At 48.8% G+C, this 17,875-nt stretch overlaps 6 protein-coding genes across 6 annotated transcripts; 5 read left to right on the top strand and 1 right to left on the bottom strand.

Moving 5' to 3' along the window:
- Nucleotides 1-11: 11 nt before the first annotated feature.
- On the top strand, nt 12-4,761 carry PV10_06615 (uncharacterized protein). Its single transcript, XM_016371435.1, has 4 exons — nt 12-393; nt 543-669; nt 725-3,429; nt 3,482-4,761. The coding sequence occupies exons 1-4, from the start codon at nt 385-387 to the stop codon at nt 4,034-4,036; spliced, it is 3,396 nt and encodes a 1,131-aa protein (XP_016223728.1). The 5' UTR covers nt 12-384; the 3' UTR covers nt 4,037-4,761.
- Nucleotides 4,762-7,032: 2,271 nt separating this feature from the next.
- Nucleotides 7,033-8,471, top strand: PV10_06616 (uncharacterized protein). The gene is made up of 6 exons (XM_016371436.1): nt 7,033-7,274; nt 7,352-7,537; nt 7,597-7,762; nt 7,814-7,834; nt 7,890-8,016; nt 8,083-8,471. Exons 1-6 carry the CDS (start codon nt 7,200-7,202, stop codon nt 8,375-8,377), a joined length of 870 nt encoding a protein of 289 aa, XP_016223729.1. The 5' UTR covers nt 7,033-7,199; the 3' UTR covers nt 8,378-8,471.
- Nucleotides 8,472-8,702: 231 nt separating this feature from the next.
- Nucleotides 8,703-10,939, top strand: PV10_06617 (uncharacterized protein; the record flags this gene model as incomplete). The annotated part of the gene is made up of 5 exons (XM_016371437.1): nt 8,703-8,950; nt 9,034-9,179; nt 9,228-9,398; nt 9,450-10,432; nt 10,488-10,939. The coding sequence occupies exons 1-5, from the start codon at nt 8,780-8,782 to the stop codon at nt 10,937-10,939; spliced, it is 1,923 nt and encodes a 640-aa protein (XP_016223730.1). The 5' UTR covers nt 8,703-8,779.
- A 699-nt stretch (nt 10,940-11,638) lies between these two features.
- PV10_06618 (uncharacterized protein) lies at nt 11,639-13,744 on the top strand (the record flags this gene model as incomplete). Its single annotated transcript, XM_016371438.1, has 6 exons — nt 11,639-11,971; nt 12,036-12,151; nt 12,212-12,323; nt 12,399-12,951; nt 13,012-13,253; nt 13,304-13,744. 6 exons carry the CDS (start codon nt 11,639-11,641, stop codon nt 13,742-13,744), a joined length of 1,797 nt encoding a protein of 598 aa, XP_016223731.1.
- Nucleotides 13,745-14,219: 475 nt separating this feature from the next.
- On the top strand, nt 14,220-16,385 carry PV10_06619 (uncharacterized protein). The gene is made up of 2 exons (XM_016371439.1): nt 14,220-14,395; nt 14,465-16,385. Exons 1-2 carry the CDS (start codon nt 14,318-14,320, stop codon nt 16,235-16,237), a joined length of 1,851 nt encoding a protein of 616 aa, XP_016223732.1. The 5' UTR covers nt 14,220-14,317; the 3' UTR covers nt 16,238-16,385.
- On the bottom strand, nt 16,255-17,510 carry PV10_06620 (uncharacterized protein). The gene has a single exon (XM_016371440.1). It carries the CDS (start codon nt 17,330-17,332, stop codon nt 16,361-16,363), a length of 972 nt encoding a protein of 323 aa, XP_016223733.1. The 5' UTR covers nt 17,333-17,510; the 3' UTR covers nt 16,255-16,360.
- Nucleotides 17,511-17,875: the final 365 nt, after the last annotated feature.

The following is a 17,875-nucleotide window of genomic DNA, read 5'->3' on the forward strand; positions in this document are numbered from 1 at the left end:
CACACTCTACCATTTTATTCATACTCTCAACTTCATCCTCACTTTCATCTATCTTTAATTACTGATTCCTCATCCTTAATCCTCTCTCAATTCCATTATTACACATCTTTCTCATCACCTGCAGTCCTTTGCCTGCGGCCCTCAACGCTCGTGCCTTCCGTCGCTCCAACCCCGCCACCAATCATTGGCATCCATTCCTCTCAGAATCTTGTGCCTGCGCCTTCCCTGCGTCCATCCCACCACACCTCGATTTCCATTTCTGTTTCGCACCTGCCAAATCCACGACTTTCCACGACTTCCTGCAGAAAATTACCATCGTTTTGGAGGAAACAGCAGGCACTGCTTCCCCGTCGAAGCTTCCTCCTTTCCTGAAATTCTCTCAGCATGGAAAACGTGAGTCTGCCTCTCTGCTTCTCATCCTTGCATTGCCACATGCTTCCGCGTCTCCGTTCCTTGTTCCTTGTTTCTTGTTTCTTGTCGTTGCTCTTTCCATTCATTAGAAAATGGACGCTGACATCTCTTCGTCGTTGGAATGTATACAGTTGGCGGGCCCCGATATGCTGATTGACTCCTACGATCAGTACAATTCTCAAGAGAATGACGTGGTCAACATCACTCCCGATGACGCTGCTCAAGAACCCGCAGAGGCCCTGCCCCGGGCTGATGATTGTATGCTACAAATTTCCCTTGTCCTCCATCGTCCCACTCACTCACTTTGGAATAGTCGAGGCCATGAAAAAGCATGTCCTTGTAGATCTACCCGACACCGAAACCGAAGCCGAAACCTACCACACCTGGCACATTGAGAAGTGGCGCACCCTGCCCAGAAAAGAACATGGCCCGGTATTTGAATGCGGCGGTCATCCATGGCGGGCATTGTTCTTTCCCTATGGCAATCAGGTCGATAATGCCTCATTCTACCTCGAACATGGATTTGATGGTGAACCTCCAGCCGATTGGTACGCCTGTGTCCAGTTCGCCCTCGTCCTCTGGAACCCTCAAGACCCCACATTGTTCCGCTCTCATTCCGCCACACATCGATTCAACGCGAAAGAAGGTGACTGGGGTTTCACGCGGTTCGTCGAACTTCGAAAGGCATTTCACCAGCCCTGGGAAGACTCTACCCGACATTTGATTGAGAATGACGAGGCGAACTTGACCGCCTATGTGCGCATTATTAAAGATCCTACCGGAGTTTTGTGGCACAACTTTGAGGGTTATGATTCCAAGAAAGAAACAGGCATGGTTGGTTTGAAGAACCAAGGCGCAACCTGCTACCTCAACTCTTTAATTCAGTCCCTGTATTTCACCGATGCTTTCCGGAAAGCAGTGTATCAAATCCCAACCGCCGAAGATGCCAACAGAAGCAACAGTGCCTGGACCTTGCAGCGGTTGTTTTTCAGGTTGCAAAAGGATCGCTTTGCCGTCTCCACCAACGAATTGACCGCCTCCTTTGGCTGGGACACTCGCCAAATTTTCGAGCAGCAGGACGTCCAGGAATTGTCCCGAATCCTGATGGAAAACTTGGAGAAGAAAATGAAAGGCACCCCGGCAGAACGCACTCTCCCCGAGCTATTCGTGGGAAAGACAAAGACCTACATCTCATGCATTAATGTTGACTTTGAGTCATCTCGAATCGAAGAATTTTGGGACATCCAACTCAACGTCAGAGGCAACAAAAATCTTCATGAGAGTTTCATGGACTATATCCAAGTCGAGACCCTTGAAGGAGAGAACAAATACGATGCCGGAGATCCGTACAAGTTGCAAGATGCCAAAAAGGGCGTCATTTTTGAGAGTTTTCCACCTGTCCTACATTTACAGTTAAAACGATTTGAATACGACATCAATCGAGACGCCATGATGAAGGTCAACGACCGACACGAATTCCCCGACGAGTTTGATGCGTCCTTGTATCTTTCAGACGAGGCTAGATCAAAGTCCTCAGAGCCATGGGTGTATCAACTGCATGGAGTCCTGGTCCACAGTGGCGATTTCAACGCTGGTCACTACTACGCATTTCTCAAACCTACCAAAGACGGTCATTTCTACAAGTTTGACGATGATAGAGTAACGAGGTCGACGATGAAAGAGGTGCTCGAAGAAAATTATGGCGGAGAATATGCTAATGTGGCCAACGGAGGACTGGGGCAGCGACAGCCCTACATGAGAGGCTACTCAACTAAGCGATCTATGAACGCCTACATGTTGGTCTACATTCGAAAGAGCAGACTCGATAATGTTCTCCTCGAGGTCACCGAGTCAGATATCCCATCCCACATTGAAACGCGAATCATCGAAGAACAAGCAGAATTAGCTCGGCGGAAGAAAGAAAGAGAGGAGGCACATCTCTACATGAGCGTCGGGGTGATCACCGAAAAGACATTCCAGGCACACCACTCATTTGATCTGACAAATTATGATCTCGAGACCAACGATCCCGCTGCAGCTCAAGTCCATCGCCCCCTAAAAGCGACCAAGGTTAGTGAGTTTGCCGCCGCCATCGCGGAAGATCTCAGTGTGGGACCAGAACAGGTCCGCTTTTGGGCGATGGTGGGTAGGCAAAACAAGACAAACCGGCCCGATCAACCGATCAAGGATGTGGATATCACTATGGAAGAAGCCATGACCAAGTACGGATCCAGAGGGCGGCCGTTTTACCTTTGGGCCGAAACCGCATCGATAGATGAGGATGGGAAGCCAGGTTTCCCAGATACGTCCCAAGCTGCAGGAGGAAATAGTCCGATCCTCATCTTCCTCAAGTACTTTGATGTCAAAGCGCAAACCCTCCGTGGCGTTGGACATGCTTACGTCAAGAAATTGGACAAGGTGCAGGAAGTCGCACCTCTCATCAACCAGTTGATGCAGTGGGACCCTAATACACCGATTCTCTTGTTCGAAGAGATCAAATTTTCTATGATCGAAGCCATGAAACCGAAACAGACGTTTCAACAGTCCGAAATCCAGGATGGAGATATCATCTGCTTCCAACAAAACATTGCCGACCTCGATCCCTCTACCGTTACCTACACAGATGCCCGACAGTACTACGACTACTTACTGAATCGGATACCAGTCAACTTCTTCCCCAAACCCGGGGTCGATGGCCCAGCATTTATGCTCAATCTGAGTAGGAAGATGACGTATGAGCAGTTTTCTGCCAAAGTTGGCGACCATTTGAAGGTCGATCCCACTCATATCAGATTTGCCACCATCAGCGCAAGCAACAACAAAGTCAAGGCGTGGATCAAGCGATCTCAAAACTACAACCTACAGCAGATTCTGGTGTCTCAGTTCTCGTCGTATGGGGGATATGCAACTCATCGAAATGACGCCCTATTTTATGAAGTGTTGGAGACGAGTCTGGCTGACTACGAGACCAAGAAGATTATGAAAGTGATTTGGCTTTCCGAGGGCATCGGCAAAGAGGTGAGTAGAGCAGATTGAGACAGAGGGTGTTTTTTGACTGACCGACGATTAGGAGCAACTCGAAATCCTCATCGCCAAGAACGGAATCATTGGCGATCTCGTGAATGGGATAGCCAAAAAGCTCAACCTCGATGAGCAGGCGGCAAAGGAAGTTCGGGTTCTCGAGGTCCAAGGCGGCAAGATATATAAAGAATTGATCGACGACTTCAATGTTGCCGGCGTCAACGAGTTTACAGCCTTGTACGCGGAGAGAATTCCGGAAGAAGAAGCCAATGCCCCAGATGACGCTCGTTTCATCTACTGCTATCACTTTGACAAAGAGGCCAGCAAACCTCACGGTGTACCATTCAAGTTTATGCTGCAACCAGGAGAGGCTTTGAAGGACACCAAAGAGCGAATCAGCAAACGAACAGGGATCAAGGGAAAGCTACTGCAAAACATCAAATTTGCCCTCGTTACCCGATCAGCGTATGCCAGACCGAGATATCTCGAGGATGACGATGTGATTGTCGACCTGATTCAGGACGGGGACGAGATGCTGGGGCTGGACCATGTGAACAAGGCGCGAAATTTCTGGGGCAAGGCCGAAGGCATGTTCATCCGGTAAGGTCATGTCTCAGGTGTCAGCAACTTTACTGGGCACCACTCGTAAATCGATCAGATCACCACGTTTCCTGAGCGACAACACTGGATCAAGGATGCGGACACTTGCTGTAATGTTGTTGAACGCTATGCATGACAGCCATATTTTGGGAGATGTATTAAAAAGGCAAATTTGAGTGCCCTTGCTAGGTGTTTCTCCACCGGGAAGCTTTCAACAGAGCCATCAGTGGCGAAAGGGAGTCACCCTTCATGGATCCAGAGTGTCATGCATGGTGCAGCAGGGTCAAAGTGAATACAATCCTAACCTAGACGATCCAATCTAGGTATCGGCAACATGGACACCAGATGACAGATTCGGAAAGAATGTGGTGACTGTGACAGAGACCTAGTCGTGCTATACTATACGTGTGACTTTATACATACCTAGATACTTTTGTGTTATGAGTGAAACAGTGGCCCGCCAGAAGCTGGTCAAGAAGTGAACCGGGGTTGGCGCACTTGGACATGAGTATTGACTTGCTGTATTGTTGGGGGTTGGGGCAACGATGGTGGACGGAACTACAATGTATCATGGTGCATATGAACTGTATCTCGAATTGATCATTGATCATGTGGTGTATATCTGATTGTGCAGAGTTGGTGTCGTTGGTTGACAAGGGTATCAGGTATTAGAAATTACAGGTAAGCACGTAAGGTACTTTAGGTAATCAGCGATATACACGAAACATGTCATCTTACAGAGTAGTTGTTGAGATGAAGTTCAATAATTGTTTCCTTTTCAAGAACGGCAGTCTATAAAACATACTCCATATTCCTATCTCTGTATTCATAAGGATACTGGTTTCATAAGCACTCCACTTGTGCAATGCCCACTGGAACATACTATATGTATGGTTAACAACGCATGTAGACGGTGAGTAGTCTTATGAAGCTCCTTCATCCTTACCCCAATGTCTATAACATGCATATGCACGCACTTGGCCAATCACATCCATCCCCCTTGTCCGTTCCTCCGTCTCTTCGGCCGAGGAAATGAATTTCCTATACAACAGCAATAATTTATGCATTCACAAGGCTACTTTATAAATACTAGAAAACTCTCTAGCAGCGTCCAAGGTAGGATCAGCTTCAATACTGGCTTATGTTCACTTCATTCGTGTAATGCTATCAGCTTCTTACATCAAAAATCAGGCTTCTCTGACTTGACTACTCACCAATGTCGAAGCCAATCCGGGTAGGGCTGATAGGCCTGAGCTCGACTCAAACTTCGTGGGCTGGACGTTGGGCTGAATCTGCTCATCTACCATATCTCGTCAAATCGCCCGACTACACCATCATCGCCTTGTGCAATTCATCTGTAGCCTCGGCACAGAAAGCCATCGCCCGCCACAACCTTGATCCCAGCAAAGTCAAAGTATATGGCGACCCCGTTTCTCTTGCTAATGACGCAGACGTAGATCTGGTGGTATGTTGCGTCAATGTTGAGAAGCACTATGACCTGGTCAAACCAGCACTCCAGGCTGGGAAGGATGTCTACTGCGAGTGGCCACTGGCTGCCAACCTGGCACAGATGAGCGAGTTGGCATCCCTCGCCAAAGCAAACAATGTCAGAACTGTGGTTGGACTCCAAGAACGTCTCGGCGCCTACGTACCTGCAATCCGCTCTCTCCTGGGTGACGGACCAGGGCAGATTGGCTCATTGCTAAGTACCAACATGTCCATGCATATGGGCCATGCCTTCATGGGCGGCATACTACCCCATGACATAGTTTATATTGCCGACGTCGAATCTGGAGGCAATCTTGTTACAATTCCCGCCATCCATAGTTTCGATGCGCTCGTTTTTGCTCTTGGGGAGATTGCGACTTCCTCAACTGTGATCAAAAACACGCGGCCTACGGTGGACCTTGTGGATGGCTCTTTCACAACCATTGTTGAGCCACAGCACAAGAAGACTGCCCATGACCATATGTTTGTCAATGGAACTTTGGCAGGGGATGTCCCGTTTTCATTCACGATTCGTGGAGGAGCGCCGTTCAAGGACACACCGGGCCTTGACTGGAGGATCTATGGCACCAAAGGTGAAATTCGACTCACGACTAATTATGGTGTGTTGCATGGTGCTGGCATCGAGGTCAAGGTACAGGCGTTCTGGGAAGGGACCGGAGAGGTCAAAGATGTGGATTTGGCAGTCGGATCTACCGACGCAGGGTTTGGCCTTGATTCACCAGCGGATGATATTGCAAGGCTGTATGATGCCTTTGCCAAGAGGAGAACCGATCAGTATCTTGACTTTGAGGGTTGCTTGAAATGGGCCAGGTTTATTCAGAAGGCGTATGACGATGAAAAGCAGTAAATTGGACAGAAGATGCGTCAGAGGACGAGGGAGAAGAATTTGTGCAATTCAGTGGCGGACCTGGTGCGCAGTTTGAAGAATTCAAAAGTGCAGAGGCAGAGAAAATAAGGCAGTCACGGCCCTAGTTTGCGTGGCAGGAGCGTCTTGAGACTCATTATTCAGTCGCAACTTCCTTGAATATTCAGTCGCAACTTCCTTGAATACTGTGTATATAAATACCACGTGAGTGCCCTGGAGAGAGTATATAGTAGTGATTTTCAGAGCTCTGTAGGCGACTTAGCGTTAGCTGCAGCTGCTACTCGCTACGTACCTATATCTTAGAGTTTGATTGGGCAATATGAAGGTCAAAGGTGTACACCCTGGATGATTGTCGCAGTGAGCCTTGATCTCGGAAGCGATCAAGTCAACCCTTTGTTTTGGTATGGTGGAAATATGAAACAAAGCCCGTACACTCGAGTACCTTGATGGTACCTTGATGGTTGAGCTGCCACATGGCCGTCAATCCGAGGAGTACCTTGGTGGGATATTCCCACACCCACCGAAAGTTGACCTCGCCGAGGTCAACTTTCGGATCCGAAAACCCCACGCCAATACGCAGAGTTACCATGGGGTTCGTGCCAACATCAACCTTGGTGGTTTGGAGACGCAAGTTGAGATCAACCTCCTTTGAATCATTCTTTCACAAGGGTTGACGAGTTTTGACTTTTAATCTTGCAGATTGTGTTGTCCGTCGTATATGTTGCTAATGGTGATTTAATTGTTGCTAATTGCTCCCCAAACAACATCCGAGAGATAGACTTGTCAGCCAATCATGGGTCTTCAAATTGCTGGTAGGGCTGTGGCCATGCTAGGTGCAGGTACGCAAGGACGACGACTGGCGTATATGGTATGATCAATCTCACATTCAGCATGTACCTTGGCTATGTGTAGGAGTTGCTGCTAACCTCAAGAATTAACTCATAGTGGTCGAGCAAGGGCCGCGACGTCAATGTCATCGACGCTCAAGAACGGCAATTAACTGATGCCGTCAAGTACATCGATGAGCTCCGCGCTGGATCGGGACGCTCAGGTGTCAAGTGGGGAAACATCAAGACATTCAAGGCTGAGAATCTCAAGTCTGCCCTTCAGAATGTCTGGCTGGTTGTCGAGGTACTGGCCGTTGGTCCTGAGAGGAGAGAGTGTTCGATGCTGACATGTCATGGGATCAGTGTGTGCCGGAACGAGTGGAGCTGAAGCGAAAAGTCATCACCCAGCTGAATGAACTGGCACCAGAGGATGCCATCATCGCGTCAAATTCAAGCAGTCACTCCATATCTGAGATTCTCGAGGGCCTGAACCTCCCCAACGATCGACGGATTCTCAGTGCTCATAGCTGTAAGTACGCAAAGACCATATTTGATGCCTGGTACTGACTAGAGATGACAGACTGGCCTCCAGAGACAGATGGTGAGTCTGACAAATGAGCATGTCCAGTATCATATGGGACTAATCACGGATATAGCCATTGAAATCATGGGCCACTCAAAAACCGACCCTGAACTCGTGGACTTCATGCTTAGAGAATCAGGAGAACACGGATTCAGTCCGTTCCACGTGAAGCAGGATTCTATGGGGTACATTTACAACAGGTGCGTTGTCGAATTATCGAACTAACTTGGTGCATCAAGCCCCATGCTGACACGGAAACTTGCTAGAATCTGGGCTGCCATCAAAAGAGAAGCATTGTTCACCGCGGCCGAAGGAGTGGCAACGCCGGCAGAGATTGACGACATCTTCAAGAACATCTTGAAAACACCAAAGGGACCTTTTGAACAGATGGATGTGGTAGGACTTGATGTCGTCCTTGACATTGAGAATCACTACGCAGAGAAGCGAAAGGATATCCCGGCCACCCCACGGGAATATCTCAAAGACTATATCAAGAACGGGGACCTGGGAGTCAAGTCAGGGCGTGGATTTTATGATTATGGTCAGAACGGGACTAAATAAAAGAAGGGCGGTATCTACATTGTTTCCATCAGAAAGGAGGTTACGCATGGATGAAATCCAGTAGGTGAATACATGTTCAGCCTCGTCATGTCAGGTGACCAAATTTTTGTCCTCGGCTACAAGGCTCCCTCTGCACTACTTAGAATGGGATTATCTCGGGCCTAGCCGTCCCCGCAGCCGCGTCTCAGATGGCCCTCACACCCCAAAGAGTCTTTAAACGTCGCCTAAGTCCAACCCCAGAACCCCCATAATCAAAGCCCACCACCCCTCATGTCTTGGCCAACCCTTGCCTGTCAGTTCTTGCCTCTTTTTATCAAACCTTGCACCCACCACGACGACAACAAGAATAATACACATCTTCATCTTATTGCATGCCAGTGATGGTATCCTCGCATTCTGATCATGTCCCAAGGAGACACAGCCCCTCGCCGGATCCAATTCTCTAGTTGCGATGAATGTCGAAAATCTCGCGTCGCTTGTGATGCTGGTCGAGCTCGTCGGAACCGACAGGATCCCCAGGAATTACTCTACTGTACACGTTGTACAAACCGGAAGCTACAATGTACTTTCGAGGTGGGCCCATCCATTCTTCCCCGTTGACAATCACTCTCTCTCTCTCTCTCTCTCCACATGTTCATCTCTGATCTCACCCGTAGTGGATGAAATCTGGCCCTTCTCGTTCCTCCACAGCCCACGCGGAGCCCCGGAGGAGATCCAAAAAGGCACGACTTCGCACCTCCTCCATAACCGATCCACCCACAGACTCCGTCCAGAGCTCTGGTCCAAGTGATGTCGAGAGAAGGTATGGGTCCTTCTAGACTCAACGTCAACCATCTGACTAACAGTTCAGCTATGATTGGGCCTGGCCTGGCGATGCCCAGGAGCCTCTTGCTTCTCAGCTGACCTCCACTACCGAAGAAATCATATCTCACCCCGAAATCGAATGGCTTCAAACCGTCTATGAACGAGGATGGGAAGCCGTCTTTGGATCCTGGATTGGCAGGAACAGCAATCCCTTTGCGTATGACCCATACCATGACCCCGTCGTGCTGCCATCACTAACCAACATCAGGTTTGGCGACCAGAGTCTGCTAGACGTGGTTCATGTTTGCCGACTCTGTGGCCAACTTGACAAATGGATTGCTAATGGCGATGACCCTTCTGCCGGCGCCATTATAGACTTTGGAGCCTCGCCCACCTCTTCCAAGCACGATACCGACTTGCAGATTGATCGTTACCTCGAGTACACTATCCAGGCCTTTGCTGCAAGATGGCTGCCGTTGGCATCCAACACAACAACCCCTTCCACAGCCTGTTCCGAAGCTGTGAGATCTCTCTGGAGACGCGCACACCGAAATCTTCTCAAGATCATCAACCGCCCCTGCTACAGATCCATGTTGACCTTGCTTCTGTTCGCCCTTACCCCGATCCCAGTTGGAATTTCTGAAGATGAAGAACTTGACGGCGTTTCTGGCCAAGTCTGCGTCCACGCCGCCTTGCAACAAATCCAGACATTGAGAGCTCGTTCTAGGAGCCTTCAATTCAACGGTACACGCGTCAACCTCGCCGCCCCGGTCCGCAACACTGCGACCAGCCCTTCCTCAATAGGCTCTTCCAATTTTATCATTGCCGAAAGTGCTGCCTACTGGGCTGCCTTGACTTTCGACACTTCTGCTTCCCTGACACTCAGTTGCAGGCCCCTCTTATCCTCAGGTCTCTTTGGATACGAATGCGAACCGTCGTGGCGCATGATTAGGACCTGTAGAGAGATCTTTCGAGACATGACAAAGACCTGGCACGATTCAGCCTTTGAACTTACTACTGAAAAGGCAAATCAAATCGTTGCGGCCGGTGCGGCATGGAAACTTCTTGTTTGGAAGTTGACCGCCAATCTAAAAGAGTCTCTCCGTGATGGCCACACGGAGATCGAGGTCAGCAAGGCTTTCAATGCTGTGTCCGATGCCATCGACCAATTCAACGATACATATCGAGATTTGCTCACGGCTTGCCAAACTCGAATCCAATTCTTTAGTCAAGAGACGAAATTACGCTGGTGTAAGTACTTTCGTGTCCTTTTTCTGTGGGTCTGAGGTGTCTAACATCTGGATAGATGGTCTCATGCTGCATCTGAACCTGTGTATTTTGATGGTATCAGATATGCTAATAGCAACCAACCGAGACGATCTCTTGCTACTGTTCTCAGCCAAGAGTGTCAATGCCGAAAGTTGGGTTATGAACTGTTTGGTATTTGGTTTGAGCAACAAGTACACCTTGCAGCTCCCGGCGGGATTCACTGCGACAGCTTCCAAGTCTGACACTGTCACCGTCCCATTGGTTGCCATTGATCCCTATGCTCACCATGTGGTGGCAGCAGTCAAGCTTATGCAACAAGCGATCGACAGGGATCTTCGAGCAGGGAAAATCGGTTCCGATGCGTATAGCGACATGCTCACGACTTTGATGCAGACCTTGGAACATCTACCCCAATGCTCCAAGTCGGTGCAATCGGCTCGAGCAGACTTTGCAACTGCTGGTGTACCTCCTTTGGCACCTTACCCTTAAGGTGGTCGTGTCCAAACCTGAAATGGTGTATCCGCTTTGCCACCATAAACAGCTCCGTGTTAAAGATCCGAGGGCATGTCTAGGCATTTGACGCCCTATGACTTTGATTACTATTCCCCTGTTTCAGCGCCGAAGAATGTTAATGTCAACACTCAGGACCAGTCATATCTCACCAACGGCGGATAATCTCCATCCTACACAATTTGATCCCGCCGGAAGTCTGAACAGACATTGCCACTAGGAAAAACCTTTGTGCGGTCGCCTCCCAAATACGAGTCATGCAGAGAAGCCCATCAAAGAATCTTCCAACAATGATTCCATCCATTGGTCGTCCTGCACTGACGGAATAGACTCCGAATCCACCGCCCCGTACGTCATGTCGCACCCGGTTCCGAAAAACCCTGTCGATCATCCACCAATCGCACAAGTCAGCAAACTTGGAACATGGTATCTTTTGGTAATAGCGGCCTATCATGTTGAGAGAAGCTTTGATCCTAAGCGAAATCCTTAGATGAGCTTCTCCATCACTCGGCAATTGCTTCGTTACGAGGCCAGCATGGCGACCCCAAACCTGATGAATCTGGGGCTGCGGGAGCTCCAACCATTTGTGGTCCTGCGTCCTGAGGATGTGCAAAACTACTACTCAACAAGGACTGATACCAACAGCCTCCGCTTATTGCGTCCCCCACACTGTCGCGCATGGTCAACAAGGTTCCTCGCTTCCGTCGTCGAAGTCTGGGCGCATGTCACAACGACAATGTGTGTGTGGGTGACAGGAGGCACTTGGTGAAGTGTCTCTTCTTTCATGGCACGCATGGTTTAAATTGTTGCAAGGTGCCCAGATCAACGTCTTCACCTACCAAGTCACGATCATCGCTTTTTCCTCCCAGCTTTCAACTTGGCCACACTGTGCCTGCGTTCAACATGGCTGATTCACCAGCTTCCACCATCCATGAGCCTGTCTCCAAAGACATTGGTGTCAACCACAATGAAAAGTCAGGAGTGGTTGAGCAAGATTTAGCAGCCATTGCCGTGAGTGCTTGGATCTTCTTGTCTGGCTTGGCCATCTTGGTATACTGACCAAGCCTCTCTTTAGAACAACAAGCATCATGATCCCAACTGGACCGGTGAGGGAGTCGATACCTCCAATGTCGACCCAGCCAAAACACTACGAAAAATGGATCTTCGCCTCATTCCCATGTTGGCCCTCCTGTAAGTCATCTGACCATACTGTTGTCACAGTCTTGAAGCATCCTCGACTGACATCAACAGGTATTTGCTGTCATTCTTGGATAGAAGCAACATCGGCAATGCCAAAATCCAAGGCATGCAGGAAGATCTCAACTTGTCTGGGCCCCAATACAACTTGTGTGCGACGGTGTTTGTGAGTTTATATCTCGCGGATTTGGGCAGATAAAGCCCTCACTTTGCCATGATGGAAACTAACTCGTCCCTCCAGTTCTTCACATACTGTCTCTTCGAGGTCCCCTCCAATCTACTTCTCAAACGCTTGAGCCCTTCGATCTGGCTTCCTGGAATCATGGTGGCGTGGGGAACAGTCATGACTCTGATGGGTCTCGTTCAAAGTTACCATGGTCTCTTGATCGCCCGTATCTTTCTCGGCATCGCTGAAGCTGGATTATATCCTGGTGTCTCATTCTATCTCACCATGTGGTATTGCACCAACGAGCTAGCCTTTCGACAGGCCCTTTTCTTCAGCGCTGCCAGTGTCGCAGGTGCTTTCTCTGGGCTTCTTGCTTATGCAATTGTGAAAATGGACGGAGTTGGTGGATTGGAAGGATGGAGATGGATCTTCATCCTCGAAGGTCTGCTGACTGTGGCGGTCGCTCTCTTTGCCTTTTGGGCACTCTATGATTTCCCCGACACCGCGGGATTCTTGACTCTGGAAGAAAAGGCCTGGGTGGTCCACCGACTCAAGTATCAGGGCAGCAAGAAGAGTGGACGAAATGTCGCCGAAAGTGACCATTTTGAATGGAAATATGTGTTTCGAGGTAAGCATCTTTGCAGATGAATTTTGTGTGCAAATGAGCCACGACTGACATTGAAAATAGCATTCAAAGATTGGCAGATCTGGCTGTCGCTCTTCATGTACTGGGGAATTGTGAATCCGCTGTACTCGATCTCGTTGTTCTTGCCTACCATCATCAATCAATTGGGATACAAAGCAACCACTGCCCAGCTCCTGACGATCCCAATCTACATCACTGCGGCCATACTCGCGGTCATTGTGGGATATATGTCTGATAAAGCCACCAAACGAGGTGCTTCGCGCTGGCCCTATGTTTTTGTACCAGTAAGTTGGCCAGAAATCGAACAAATGGAAGACATTCTAAGCAGTGACAGATGTGTGCCATCCTTATTGGGTTTATCATGGCCATTTCAGCCTCAGCAGCAGGAGGTGTGCCAGGCGTTGTGTACGCTGGTGTTTTCATTGCGACGTGCGGCATCTACCCTGCCTTCCCAGGCAACATCACATGGATTAGCAACAATCTCGCCGGAAGTTACAAGCGGGCGGCTGGTATGGCGTTGATGATCTCAGGTGGTAACCTGGGCGGTGCTATGGCAAGCAACTTTTATCGCGCGGTTGATGCCCCGAAATACCTGCTTGGTCACGGATTGGACATTGGGTTCGTGGTGCTCGGTCTTGCGGCCGTGATTACCTTGAGAATTACATACGGACGAATCAATGCCAAGAGGGAGAGGAGTGGTGCTATTGAAGGAATGACGGACGAAGAGTTGTCGGATCTGGGTGACAAGAGTCCATCCTTTAGGTATACCCTTTAGAGTGATCAAGAGGGGGACAGATCTATTTGCCAGTGCCATCGTGATAAGATTTGGGTAAGGAGATGTGTTGAGATATGATGAATATATCATGTGACTCATCCTCACAATCATGAAGAGGATTTTGCAACACTCGATCCCTGTTACCCCTGTGATGAATTCGGTGTTTTTAGTGTGATCAATCTCGGTTAGGTGATGGTGGACAAGTGATAACAAAGATAGGGTAAGCCATGAGTTGCTGTGATCTTGATACTAGCATGTCTTTATCCGCAGGATTGAAGCTAGAGAATTTGCTCTCGAAATCGTAAAAGCAGGAATATTCGTAGATATCGAAGCAAGGAAGGAGTGAGTACAATTGACACTTCAGAGGGAAGGCGCTCTGATCTCGGCGGAAATTTGATCCGGTCCCTGATCACGTTTCCCCCAAAAAGGAAATGCGAATCATCAGGCAGGAACCAACATCTCACGCTACCTACCATTCAGAATCAAGTTTTGGAATTGAAACAACAACAATAATGTGAACAACTGTTGTTTCGACTGCTTTGGCAGTCTCATGCTCTCTTCCTCATCTTCACCATGCCGTCGACAGCAGAGTGGGTCGCTGGTCTCAGCTCGACCATCACCAGAATTTCGGCTTACAGTTTCCTGAGATGGGTCAGTGACAACTTCGTGATGTTCATGATGCAGTCTTGTCGATTGTGAAATACTGAATTGTATCTCCAGATCCCCGGACATCACTTTCCCCCGATTATACTCTCCTCCCTCATCGTATATCTATTCTGTGTCTTTGGAAATTCTGAAGCATTTGGTGCACACAGACCAACTCTACATCAAGCATTCCCCAGACTGTTTCCGCACCCCGAACCAGAAACGAAAGAACCAGTGACAGGCCAGGAACTACAAGACCACCAGGAACCCATCCTGTACGAGGATGAAAAGTCGTTCTTCAAGATCCTTGTGTTGGGTATTCCAAAATGGAGAGATGCACAGTGGAGTTACATCACAATCGCAGTCAATGTTCTGCTTGCTGGGTTCACTCTGGATCTCGTCTTCCGTGCCCCATTACTTTATCCGTCCAGAGATCTGACATTCTCTCGTGTGGGTTACGTGCATTCCGACTATGCCAAAGTCTTGATCAGGGAACCAAACTCCACCCAGCTTCCACTACATGTCTATCTATCTCTTGCGGATAAGACCAACTGGAAGACTGTCGACACCATCCATACTCTCGACCAGGACACCGACTATACATATCCCATCACTTTCCGATCTCTCCAACCGTCGACCAAATACATCTATTCACTCTCGAATGATCTGTCTGGCGTCTTTACCACAGCTCCAGCCCCTAAATCTGAAGCGGCTAGAAGTCTGACCTTTGTCACCTCATCATGCATCAAGGCCAACTTCCCGTATCAAGCAAAAGCTCATGCCTTGGCCATCCATGGATTCGAGCATCTGTCGAGTGTCATTCAAGCACTACCATCTCCCGCTGCCTTTATGATGTTCTTGGGCGACTTTATTTACATTGACGTCCCACAACGCTTGTCCTCATCTGTTCGCCATTATCGATCCGAGTATCGACGGGTATATGCCTCTCCGTCGTGGAAGTTGCCTGGCTTAGATACTCTCCCATGGATTCATACGCTTGATGATCACGAAATCGCCAATGACTGGTCTGGAGGCAATGAGACAGACCCGTTCCCGGCAGCCGCTGACCCATTCATCCAATATCATGTCTCGGTCAATCCACCGGTTCCAAAAGGGGCGTCAAGTGGTCCAGACACAAACACAACATACTTTCAATTCACCAATGGTCCTGCATCATTCTTCATGCTTGATACCCGCCGTTATAGGACAGACCCGGAGTCGTCAAAGTCAACAACGTCATCTACCATGCTAGGAGATGTGCAACTAGCTTCTCTTTTGAAATATCTGGCAGATCCAGAACCACGCCATGTCCATTGGAAAATCATCGCTTCTTCCGTTCCTTTCACCAAGAATTGGCGGTTTGGTACACCAGATACATGGGGTGGCTTCCTCACTGAGCGATCGCAGATTTTGGCTGCAATGCACAAGGCAGAAAGGGACTTGGGGGTGCGTGTTATCGTCCTCTCCGGAGATCGTCATGAGTTTGCCGCCATTCGTTACCCACCACCAGTCAGCTCGATTGCACAGGGCTCGAACGATACCCAAGTCTTTGACCAGACACCATCTTCTGGACCTCATGAATTTTCGGTAGGACCTCTGAGCATGTTCTACCTCCCATTCCGAACATTCAAGCAAATCGATGATGAAGATGTGGCCATTCAGTATTTGCCGGATGGCAATAGTAAATTGGGAGTAGTCGAAATTCACCCTTTGGTTGGAGGAGTTCAACGCAGTTCGCTCAAGTACAAACTGTTTGTGGATGGAAAGTTGACTTGGGAGTATAACCTCACCAGTCCCGCGGCGGGCTACCAAGGAGGAAGAGGAGCAAGGTGGTGGTTGTGGGAATGAACAGGAAGACGGTCGGTCCAGAGATGCATATTATGATGTTGTAGACGAATATAGAAGGACCAATGCAATATGAGGGATTTGGCGACGCTTGAGAATGCTTGAGCATGCTTGAAGAATCAGTTGTCATCTCTGCAACTGAAGACCAGCCATTCTTCTCCCCATGGTGACAATCACAGCTGCATCCCTGAACTTTTTCATGCCCATACACAAACACATACAAAAGGACCACATCCAACAATTTTCCTCCTGGGGTAACGCATCCCAATACTCCCAACCCATGACACCACCGAAATCAGGATACTTTTCCACCAAGAGACTCAAAACCGCCGCCGACAACTCCAAAGGCACATAACCACTTCCACCATGTTTCGGATGCGTCAGCATGCCCGCCACCACCTTCCTGGGACTCCAACCATTCCTCACAATCTCATCATACGCCGCCGTATCATTCATTCCTCCCCAGCCATTATAAAACTGGGCATTATACCAAGCGATCTGATTTCCCCTCGCCGCCTCCAACAACCGATGATCAAACCCGGATAAATGTCTCCTTCCGGCCATCAGCGCCGTGGCCACGGGTGCCAACGTGATAATAAATCCATCTCCGAAATCCGCCTTTAATCGATCAATCAAGTGAATGACACCCGCCAGGGACATTTCTTCTTCAATATCCAAATCCAATCCATCCAACCCATACTGTCGAATCATATCCCGTAAGGGACCGTAATACGCTTCAAACCGAGCCAATGGCACATCGGTGCGTGATTCCGAGTAGTCGAGGCGCGCAAACGTGCCTCTCGCGGCTCCCCCGATCATGCCCATGACTTTGATGCCGCTGTCTTGTAACACGACCACTTCGTCCCATAGTTGAGTGTATTTGGGATGTGAGGGTGGGTCGTCGTTGAGGGTTAGATTGTTTGGATCCCAGTTGATGTGGATGGCAGCGAGGATGACATGTGTGGTTCCACAGGGATGGGTTATTAAAGGTAATAGCGAGATGTATTCTCCATTGTGGTGATAGGTTTGGAAATAGTTGATCACTCGTGGTGTCCATGTCGATAGTCCTCCTGTGGACGGGGGTGGGAGTGGTGGCATGGATGATGGATGATGATTAAGGGGTTATACAGTATGTTATATGTGTCTGTGCATATAATCGGGTGTTTGGAGGTTTTTTTTGGATGGTAGAGATCTGGAGCTAGGTCTGATTCCACTCCAGGGACAAGACCAGGGAGTGAAATTGGTTAAGAGTGAGAGATTGGGAGAGGGAAGATTGATCTTATAAGCTATTTATTAGAAGGAGAAGTGTAGCAATCGGCAAACGACTCCATCTGTACATCGCTACATCGTCCTGCGCATCAAATTCATGTGGCCCACTGTACCAATACTTGGCTATGTTCTTGCGAAATCACTCTGCCAGTCCAGTCCATTTTATATTTGTAGAACATCGAGCAGAGAGAGACGCATAATTACAAGTAGTATTATTATTAAGGCCTTTGGAGTTTTGTTTTGATATGGTCTAGAATGATGGTTGGTGATAATTGTCCAGTCCCTGGAGAATGAAGTATCGTAGTATATATTCACGTATGCAAGATATACTCTACATAAAGTATACGCTCTCTTATACTCAAATCATCCTCG

The sequence above is a fragment of the Exophiala mesophila genome, assembly GCF_000836275.1.
Source record: "Exophiala mesophila strain CBS 40295 unplaced genomic scaffold supercont1.4, whole genome shotgun sequence".
In the NCBI taxonomy this organism is placed as follows: Eukaryota; Fungi; Ascomycota; class Eurotiomycetes; order Chaetothyriales; family Herpotrichiellaceae; genus Exophiala; species Exophiala mesophila.

What these genes read in the sequence shown, in the direction of transcription:
- PV10_06615 (XM_016371435.1), top strand. An exon ending in CCTGCCCCGGGCTGATGATT is followed by an intron (nt 670 to 724) that starts GTATGCTACAAA and finishes ACTTTGGAATAG; the next exon opens with TCGAGGCCATGAAAAAGCAT. An exon ending in CCGAGGGCATCGGCAAAGAG is followed by an intron (nt 3,430 to 3,481) that starts GTGAGTAGAGCA and finishes ACCGACGATTAG; the next exon opens with GAGCAACTCGAAATCCTCAT.
- PV10_06616 (XM_016371436.1), top strand. Translation starts at nt 7,200, where the DNA reads ATGGGTCTTCAAATTGCTGGTAGGGCTGTGGCCATGCTAGGTGCAGGT. An exon ending in GACGACGACTGGCGTATATG is followed by an intron (nt 7,275 to 7,351) that starts GTATGATCAATC and finishes ATTAACTCATAG; the next exon opens with TGGTCGAGCAAGGGCCGCGA. An exon ending in ATGGGGTACATTTACAACAG is followed by an intron (nt 8,017 to 8,082) that starts GTGCGTTGTCGA and finishes GAAACTTGCTAG; the next exon opens with AATCTGGGCTGCCATCAAAA.
- PV10_06619 (XM_016371439.1), top strand. Translation starts at nt 14,318, where the DNA reads ATGCCGTCGACAGCAGAGTGGGTCGCTGGTCTCAGCTCGACCATCACC. An exon ending in CTTACAGTTTCCTGAGATGG is followed by an intron (nt 14,396 to 14,464) that starts GTCAGTGACAAC and finishes TTGTATCTCCAG; the next exon opens with ATCCCCGGACATCACTTTCC.
- PV10_06620 (XM_016371440.1), bottom strand. Translation starts at nt 17,332, where the DNA reads ATGCCACCACTCCCACCCCCGTCCACAGGAGGACTATCGACATGGACA.